We start from the raw sequence: 10,597 nt of genomic DNA on the forward strand, positions 1-10,597 counted from the left end.
CCTTCCATTTATTTTTACTTAGTTTTAACGTAAATGTAAAATATACAATTTTGTATTTTACTTTTAAAAAATAAATATCTTTCTATAACCTTTTCTATTCTAGTCCAATGTTTGGAAACTAGTTTGTTTTGAGCTAGATTGAGCCTTCAGATATATTTTGTTTATTTTGCCCAGTATTGACTCATACAGTTTTAAATTCATTTTTGAATTAGTTCCTACATTTAAAAATGGAGAGAATTCATATTAAAAATTTGAATTTCTGGCTTCTCTTGAAAAGCCACGTAGTCTTGAAACAGCAGGCCCACACTCTTCCATGACAGCTCTTGGCAGAGTGGCTGCCACCTTTATATAGGCCGTGCATTTTCTAGTGTGCCCAGTTCTGTCACTCCATGTCATCTCTCTGTTTCAGTCATTTAGGAACTAGCTCTGCCTTGCAATCTCTGCCCTAGACTAATCCTCATTAAAGCAACCATGAGTGTGACTCTTGTTTGTTGCTAATACTGTATCTGTTTTTGTCTTACAGGAGAAGATGTATGGTCTTATGCAAAGGGACTTCCTCACATGTTTCAGCAGGGTGGTGTATTCTACAATATTATGAAGAAAACCATGGGTATAGTTAATTTCTGATTGTATTCTTAAATAATATCTCTACCCAACCTATTGTAAAATTAAGAAAGTTTGGATAATATTCTACTAAAAGTATTTCCAAAGTTAAATTTAGGATTATATTCTTCTTTAGCAGTTTGCCTAGTTAAAATAGATCATTATCCTGACATGGTCAGCTGTGTTTCCTGCTATAGTCCTAAAAATCTCGTATCACTTTCTTGCTCCTCTTTTCTCATTTAAGTTATATGTATGATTCTTAACAACTAAAGATAAATTGTGAAATTAGAAGCAGATTTGGATTTAATACTAGTTACTATCCCAGAACCAGATCATATAATATTTTTGTTGTTGTGTTTTGGCTATAATTAGCATATAGCTCATTGACTTCTAGGTTTTAGGAAACAGCTCATTTTACATTTAGTTTCTTTCATATTGTGCCTGCATTGTTTGTAAATACAGAAACATTTGTGTGCAAGTGTGTATCTGTTATCTTTAGAGTTGTACAGTCTTAAGAGAGAGGTTGCCAGGCCGTGTGTTTGGACTGTACATATTTTTTCAGAGACGTGACGTGAATGCTTTTGGCTCCAGACTTATCACTGTGGATTATTTCACTATTTCAGCTACGTGGCCTCCGTAGACACTAAGTTCATAATCTCTATTTTGTGGTTTTCATCTCTTCCTCATATACTTTTTTCCTTCTTTAAAAAAAAAATACACTCTAACTTTGTTGTAGAAATACTCAAACATACACAAAAGTAGCAAGAATAACATAATGAACCCTGTTTACCCACCATCCAGCTTCAACAAATTATTGGTACATCTCTACCCTCTTCTCAACTGGACAAATTTTTGGGTTTTTGAGACAGAGTCTTACTCTGTCGCCCTGGGTAGAATGCAGTGGCATCATCATAGTTCACTGCAACCTCAAATTCCTGGGCTCAAGCCATCCTCCTGCCCCAGGCCTCCTGAGTAGCTGAGACTGACTACAGGCTTGTACTACTAAGCCCAGCTCATTTTTTCTATTTCTGGTAGAGACAGGGTCTCACTCTTGCTCAGGCTAGTCTTGAACTCCTGAGCTCAAGCAATCCTCCTGCCTCAGCCTCCCAGAGAGCTAGGATTACAGGTGTGAGCCACTGCGGCTGGCCTCAACTAGACAATTTTAAAGGAGATCTGAGATATAATTTCTTTATCCATAATTATGTCAGTACATGTTTCCCTTTTTTCCTTTCCTTTTCTTTTGAACTTCAGTATGTATTCTAAAGGTAAGCTTTTTTTTCTTTTTTCTTTCTTTCTTTCTTTCTCTTTTTTTTTTTTGAGACAGCTCTGTTGCCCAGGCTGGAGTGCAGTGGCATGATCATAGCCCACTTCAGCCTTGAACTTCTGGGCTCAAGTTATCCTCCTGCCTCAGCCTCCTGAGTAGGTGGGACTACAGGCCTGCACCACCATACCCAGCTAATTTTTTTAAAAAGTATTTTAGAGATGAGATCATGCTATGTTGCCCAGCCTGATCTCAAGCTCCTAGCCTCAAGTGATCCTCCTGCTTCAGCCTCCCAAAGTGTTGGGATTATAGGTGTGAGTCACTGTGCCCCACCTCTTTTTTTTTTAAATAGCCACATTACCATTATTATGCCTAAATAATATGAATAATAATTTTTTGATATCACCAGATATCCAGTCAGTGTTTAAATTTCCTTGAGTCTCAAAAATTGTTTTCTTTTCTTGGTTTATTTGAAGCAAAGAACAAAAAATGCCTTTCTTTTTTAAAGACAAGATTATTGAGGAATAATAAATTCACCCTTTTTAGGTATACAGATATATGAATTTTGACAAACATATACAGTCATGTAACCACCACCACCATCAAAATATGTTTCCATCACTCCAGAAAGTTGCCTTGTGCCCCTTTGTAGTCAACCCCTCCTTTACTTGCAGGCCCTGGCAACCACTGATTTAATTTCTGTCCTTATGTTTGTCTTTTTCATATTACTACCTAAATAGAATCATACAGTGTGACCTTTTCTGTCTGGCTTTTTTGATTTAGCACAGGAATTGCCAAACTATGACCTGTTGGCCATATTGGGTCTGCTGCCTGTTGTTATATGTAAGCTTTTATTGGAACACAGCCATACATGTTTACGTACTGTCTACGGCTACTTTTGTACTATAGTGGCAATGTTGAATGGTTAGTTGTGAGAGAAACCATATGATCCACAAATGTTGCCCTTTATAGAAAAAAATGTGCCTGATTATGTTTTTTTCTTTCTTTTTCAGCATAGAATTTCAAGCAACCTAATTATGTTTTAACATTGTTGCCTTGTTGCATGTATTAATAAAATAATTTATCCCTTTTTATTGCTGAGTAGTATTCCATTACATGGATGTAGCACATTTTTAAAACTCAATAGTTAGTTAAAGGATATTTGGGCTGTTTTCAGTTTTGGGCAACTGTGAATAAAGCCACTATAAACATTTGTTTACAGATCTTTGTGTGGACATATATGTTTTCACCCCTCAAGTCTGGTTTAACAATTTTTTCTTTTATGGTTCATGCATTTTGTGTCCTATCTAAGAAACCTTTGCCTAATCCAAGGTCACAAAAAAACGTACTCTGTTTTCTTCTAGGAGTTTTATAGTTTTAGGTTTTATATATATATATGTGTGTGTGTATATATTTATGTTAGGTTTATGATCCATTTCGGGTTGATTTTTTAATATCCTGGAAGGTATGAGTCAATGTTCATTCTTTTAAATGTATAGATGTTCAGTTGTTCCAAGCACCATTTGTTGAAAAGGCTATACTTTATCCATTGAATTACTTTGGTAATTTTGTCAAAAATCAATTGACCAAAAATTGTACACTTGAGACTGCTGAATCCTAACCACTAGACCACCAGGGAGAAAATTGTACATTTGGAAAGGATGAATTACACAATATACAAAATACAGCTCAGTAAAGTTATTTTTTAAAATATCAATTGACCATGTATGTGTAGGTCTAATTCTAGAATCTCTTTTGTTTTGTTGATCTATATGTCTCTCCTTTAGCCAGTACCACATCTTGATTATTGTATCTTTGTAGTAATTCTTGAAGTCAGTGTGAATCCTCCATCTCTATTCTTTCTCAGAATTGTTTCAGATATTCTGAGTCCTTTGTTTATCCATATAAATTTTAGAATCAGCTTGTCAATTTTCTACAGAAATGTCTGTTGGGATGGTCCCTGACGTATGATAGTTTGACTTGGATTTTTCGGCTTTAGAATGGGTTTTAGAATGGGTTTAGTCTTTTAGAATGGGTTTATTAGGGCATTAAATGCATTTTCAACTTATGATGAATTTATTGGGATGTAGTCCCATCATTCATTCAGTAGCATCTGTATAGATCAGATTGTATATATGTTGACAAAATTGAGGCTTTTGATTCAGGAAAATGTTACATTTCTTCATTGATTTGTCTTTAATTTCTTTCATCAAAATTTTGTAATTTATAACATACAGATCTTGCACATACTTTGTTAGATTTATTTCTAAACATTTCATGTTTTTCGGATGCTATTGTAAAATATGCTTTTTTAAAATTCCAATTTCCTACTATTCATTGCTAGTGCATAGAAATAAAATTAATTTTTATATATTGAGCTTGTACTCTGTGACCTTGCTAAACTAACATTAGTTTTAGTAGCTTTCCAGCAGATTCTTTGGAATTGTCTATGTAGGTCATCATGTCTTTTGGAAATAGGAGTTTTATTTCCTCTTTTTCAGTATTTATGCCTTTAATTTCTTTTTCTTGCCTTGTTGGAATGGCTAGGACCTTCAGTTCAATGTTGAATAGGAGTGGTGAGAGCTAGCATTATTGCCTTGTTCCTTATCTTGCAGGGAAGTATTCAACCTGTAGGTTTTTCAGAGGTACTCTTTATAGGTTGAGGACGTTCCCTTCTGTTCTTAGGTTTGCTGAGAGCTTATATTTTGAGTAGTTGTTGAATTTGTCACATGCACTTTTTCTACATCTATTGAGATGATCAAATGGTTTTTCTCTTAGTCTGTTGAGAGGGTAAATTACATTGATTTTTGAATGTTGAACCAACTTTGCATGCTGGCTTTAATTTGCTAATATTTTATTGAGTTTTTGTGACTGTATTCTTGAGGGATAATGGTCTGTAGTTTTCTTGTCATGACTGTTTAGTCAGTTTAATACTGGCTTCATAAAATAGAATTGGGAAGTATTCCCTCCTTTCTATTTTCCGGTAGATTTTATAATAGTTTTGATATTATCTCTTTCTTAACTGTTTGGTAGAATTCACCAGTGAAACCGTCTTTGCTTGGAGTTTTCTTTGGGCAGTTTTTAACTACAAATTTAATTTCCTTAACAGAATACTCTTAACGTTACCTGTTTTTTCTTGAGTAAGCTTTGTTAGTTTTGTCTTTTAAGAAATCTGTCCATTTCATCCAAGTTATCAAATTCATTGGCATAAAGTTGCTTATGATATTCCCGTATTTTCCTTTTAGTATCTGTAGAATCTATAGCTCTTTCATTTCTGATATTGACAATTTTTGCTTCCATTTGTTTTGTTTTTGTTGTTGTTGCTGCTGCTGACCAGTCTGGCTAATGGTTTATCAATTTTATCAATCTTCTCAAAGAAACAACTTTTGGATTTTTTCTTTGTTGTTTTTATGATTTCAGTTTTATTGATTTCTGCTTTTATCTTTATTTTTTCATTCCTTATGCTTGCTTTGGGTTTAATTTGCTCTTTTCCTTTTAGTTTCTTAAATAGATTAGATTATTAATTATAAATTTTAGTTTTTTAATATAAGCATTTAAGGATATAAATTTCTCTGTAAGCATCCCTTACCCTTTTTTGCATCCCTTCTTAACTTTTATTTCATTTTACTTTCTGAAAGATACAGATATTAATTAGTGGTTTTTAAAAGTTAGTATTTAATTAGGATTGATTATGGGGATTCCAATAATTTGGCTAAGTATATGCTGTCTTCCATGCAACTGAAAATAACTTCCCTCAGTTGTTTTTTATGTATTGGAAGAGTTTGGGGTTGGGGTGATATGGGGATGGCTATCTTCATTTTCTAAATAATTTTATGTTTCTAGTTTGAAATTATTTTTAAAGTGTTAGCTGTGGTGCTAAGACAGTTCAACAGGGAAAGAATAGTCTTTTCAACAAATGGTGCTGGGACAAGTGAATATCCACATGCAAAAGAATGAAGTTTCACCTCTGCCTCATACCATATACAAAATCAATTGAAAATTGATCAAAGACTAGAAAACTCTTTGAAGAAAACATAGGCATAAAATTTCTTGAACTTGACTTAGGTAAAACCTTCTTAAATATGACACCAAAGCACAAACAACAAAAGAAAAAATTAGATTAACGGAAAGCAAACTTTTGTGCTGCAAAGGATACCATTAAGAAAGTAAAAAGATAACCCATAGAATGGGAGAAAATTTTTGCAAACCATATATCTGATAATGGATTTATATCTAGACTATAAAAAACTCTTACAACTCAATAAAAAGACAACCCAGTTAAAAATGGGCAAAGGATCTGAATAGACATTTCTCCAAAGAAAATATATAAACCAGAGGTCCCCAGCCTTTTTGGCACCAGGGACTGGTTTCATGGAAGACAGTTTTTCCACAGACTGGTGGTGATGGGGAGAGGATGGCGAGCAGTGGGAAGTGGCTTTAAATATAGATGAGGCTTTGCTCACTCACCTGTCACTCACCTGCTGTGTGGCCTGGTTCCTAACAGGCCACGGACCAGTACTGTTCCATGGCCCGGGATTTGGGGACCTTAGATATGAATGGTCAATAAGCACCCGAAAAGATGCTAAACATCCTTAGTCATCAGGCAAATGCAAATCAAAACCACAGTGAGGGCCGGGCGCGGTGGTTCACACCTGTAATCCTAGCCCTCTGGGAGGCAGAGGCGGGTGGATCGCTCGAGGTCAGGAGTTCGAGACCAGCCTGAGCGAGACCCCGTCTCTACTAAAAATAGAAATAAATTATCTGGCCAACTAAAAATATATATAGAAAAAATTAGCCGGGCATGGTAGTGCATGCCTGTAGTCTCAGCTACTCGGGAGGCTGAGGCAGTAGGATTGCTTGAGCCCAGGAGTTTGAGGTTGCTGTGAGCTAGGCTGACGCCACGGCACTCACTCTAGCCCGGGCAACAAAGTGAGACTCTGTCTCAAAAAAAAAAAAAAAAAAAAAACCCACAGTGAGATAGTGCTTTGTATCCAAGAGCATGGCTGTAATCAAAAAGATAATAAGAATTATTGGCGAGAATGTAGAGAAATTGAAACCCTCATACACTGCTGGTAATGTAGAACAGCCACTTGGGAAAACAAGTCTGGCAGTCCCTCAAAAGATTAAACATAGAGTTAACTGTATGACCCAGCAATTCTACTCTTAGTTGTATGCCCAAGATAAATGAAAACATACATCCACACAAAACTTGTACACAAATGTTCATAGTAGCATTATTCATAATAGTAAAAAATGGAAGCAACCCAAATGTCTATCAACTGATGATTGGATAAATAAGATATGGTATATCCATACAGTGGAATGTTATTTGGCAATAAAAAGGAATGAAGGACTGGTACCTGTTACATGATGGATGAACCTTGAAAACCTGCTATGTGAAAGAAGACAGTCACAAAAGATCACATAATGAAATGTCCTGAATAGGCACATCTAGAGAGAGGGTGAATCAGTGGTTTCCTAGAGGTGGGAATGAGGTAGGGAGGAAGAAATGGGGAATGACTGGTAAGGTTTCTTTTTGGGGTGATGAAAATGTTCTAAAAGTGATTGCACAACTCTTTGAATATATATACTAAAAACCATTCAGTTGTACACTTAAAATGGGTGAATTATATGTGACTTCTATCTCAATAGAGTTATTATATTTTTTAAAATGTTACATGTGGTATTTATCCTTATAAAAAGGTAGTTTAGACCTCTGGAGGCAGAACATCTGAGATCCAATTCTGGATCTATCACTTACACTCTGTGTGACTTCTAAGTCTCACTTTCTTTATTTGTAAAGTGGGTATGATAATGTCAGGGTTGTTGTGAGAACAAAGGAAATCATACATATACAGCAGTTAACAAAGGTCCTGGTACCAAGTGAATACTTGGCAAATGTTTATTGTTGTTGTTAGATTTCTAGCTTTTTGCAGAATTAGAGTTCTTTTTACTATAACACAGCCATTTGAAATAGATCATCAGAAAATTATGTTACCTTCCAAAATAAAAATTTCTAATATTTGTGGTAAATTTTTCTACTTTTACAACAGATTCATATGGCAAATTATCATTCTGTGGTCAAAGAATCAAGGCATATCAAGCCTTCCTCACCCCCAAGCATATACCCTCATCCTCCAAAAATAGGAAAGGAACATCCTCTTACTTTGTTCAAATATACCCTAACAGACAGATGGTTATATCTGCATTTGAATAGAAATATTGCCCAATATAACTAAACTGGACTATTACTATTCTTGCTCTTTATATGTAGAAAGATATTTTAAAATTAATTAGCTTAAAATGTAAGTTTTCTTGCAGGTCTTTGTACAGTGGTAAATGCAGAGATAAATGACAAATTTAGTTTTAACACTTGTTAAAGGAGTTAAAGGATATTTATCCTTTAACTCTATAATATTCAGCTTTGCTTGTGTTTGAACATAAATGGAATTATGCTGTATATATTCTTCTGTAACTTGCTTCTTTTATGCAACACTTTTTCAGATTCATCCGTGTTGATGAGTACAACTATGGTTCATTCATTTTCACTGCTGCATAGTATTCTATTGTATCATTTAAACACAATTCATCCATTGTTCTGCTGGTGAGCTTTTGGGGAGTTTCCAGTTTTTTGACATAAGGAACAATGTAGCTGTAAATACTAGTGTACATGTCTTTGGCATATATGAGTAATGGAATTGTTGATATGTGATGTGTAAATTTTAATGTGCCCTGATTCTTAAAATCCAGTTATATAAAACGTAAACAGTTATGCTTAAAGGTATCACAATAGTGTTTGCATTGTGTTTAAGTATTTGCATAGATTTTTAAATATATAATTTATAGTTTTTTCATAACAGTATAAAAGTCTAGAAACGGGAAACACCTATAATTTTAAAATATTTGTTCTGTACATACATGTTTTAGGCAAGATTGTAATAGGCTTCAAAGCTTTCTTATTTATATAAATTTTAATAGCTGCATATTATTTCCATCAAATATATAGGCCATAATTTACTTAATCATTTCTTTCTTGTTGAAAGTTTATATTTATATTGTTTCCAGTGTTTTTTTTTTTTTGGAGACAGAGTCTCGCTCTGTTGCCCAGGCTAGAGTGCTGTGGCGTCAGCCTAGCTCACAGCAACCTCAAACTCCTGGGCTCAAGCAATCCTTTGGCCTCAGCCTCCTGAGTAGCTGGGACTACAGGCATGCGCCACCATGACAGGCTATTTTTTTCCTGTATATATTTTTAGCTGTCCAAATCATTTCTTTCTATTTTTAGTAGAGACAGGGTCTCGCTCTTGCTCAGGTTGGTCTCGAACTCCTGACCTCGAGTGATCCTCCTGCCTCAGCCTCCCAGAGTGCTAGGATTACAGGCATGAGCCACCGCACCCGGCCTCCAGTGTTTCACTGTAAATAGTCCTGTGATGAACATGTGGGACTGTTTATGACTCTTTCCAAGGGTAACCAAGAGAAAGTACAACAGTAGCAGTCTGGAAACAATTGCAAATCCTTTTTGATATAATTGAATAGTTAAAACTTGTTGACTGCCCTATTTATATTAGGCACTGTAGTATGTATGTGCTTTGAATATTTTTTCATACAACCCTCAAATAATCATGTGAAATGAGTAGTAATATACCCAACATTATACCTACCTAATTATATTTTCATGATCTGTTTGTATCTGTTCTCTAAGAATTATCATATTTTATTTTTTAATCTTCAGAGTCTCTTTTAGTTCCGGCACATGGTGAGGCCCAACAGAAGTTATCTATTGATATGGATGTTTAAAAGCTTTGCCCTGGGGAATTCTGGTCTTACAAAATTCTCTTCTTTGCTGCCTTTGTTTCCTGAGCCATAGTTTACAGATCTCTGAGGAAGGGAATTTGTAGACAATAAACCGATTCCAGGATGTGTCCAGAAAAGTAGTATTTAGACAATATCTCTGACTTTAATGTTGGCATGTCTATTTTAGTCAATTATCTCTGCTGAAAATGTGTCAAGAGGGAATTTTACTTGGATTTTTATTAATGGATACTTTATCTACCATTGAAATTCATGTTTATTTGAAATTAATCGGTGATGATTTATTCATTTGCAGTTGAGTTCTTTTTTCTGATTATTGGGAATATTCTCAAAGCAGTACATTAGAACCACTGTAGCTTTTGGGGGGGAGAAAGGAACTATTTTTAATATCCTACTAAACTGGAAACTGCCTAAATGCCTACAAAGCATTCTGGAGTTTATTCATCATCTCCCTCTCTGAATATCTACAGCCCTAACCCTTTCATTCATTTCTAACTACTTTGCTTTTGCCTTTATATTTTGCCATAAACATACCCCTATGTACCAAATAAAAGTTCTTTACTTCATCTTTTTTGTAAAAATAGAAAGTATGTGATTTCATAACATTTGAAAATTCTGTTACATATGTAGAGTGTACTTAGTGGCAAATTTAAAGTGTAAGGCTAGGGGATTGCTTAAAATACATAATTTTTTTTTTCTAATACTCAGGCTAAAAACAATGTAAAATTTTGGAATATCCTGTAGTGAGACCAACTCCTTGACTAGAAATAAGGGAAGCTTGCTTTAAGGTTCTTACCCTCTACTGCTACATTAATGGATCATGAGAAGAGAAGTAAATAGCAGTGAGCCATGTGAGGAGCATCCGTAACCCAGCTAACTCTGATAGTTCTGGCCTACCAGAAAGGAATGAGTTATTTCAAAGGA

The 10,597-nt window shown here is 34.9% G+C and overlaps 1 protein-coding gene across 1 annotated transcript in view; it reads left to right on the plus strand.

Moving 5' to 3' along the window:
* Positions 1 to 10,597, plus strand: part of VCPIP1 (valosin containing protein interacting protein 1) — a 28,461-nt gene that overhangs the window by 12,000 nt on the left and 5,864 nt on the right. Inside the window, exon 2 of the mRNA XM_045560567.1 lies at positions 524 to 610. Coding sequence (XP_045416523.1) covers positions 524 to 610 — 87 coding nt within the window. The remainder of the gene's footprint in view (positions 1 to 523; positions 611 to 10,597) is intronic.

This window comes from Lemur catta, chromosome 9, assembly GCF_020740605.2.
Source record: "Lemur catta isolate mLemCat1 chromosome 9, mLemCat1.pri, whole genome shotgun sequence".
NCBI classification, from domain to species: Eukaryota; Metazoa; Chordata; class Mammalia; order Primates; family Lemuridae; genus Lemur; species Lemur catta.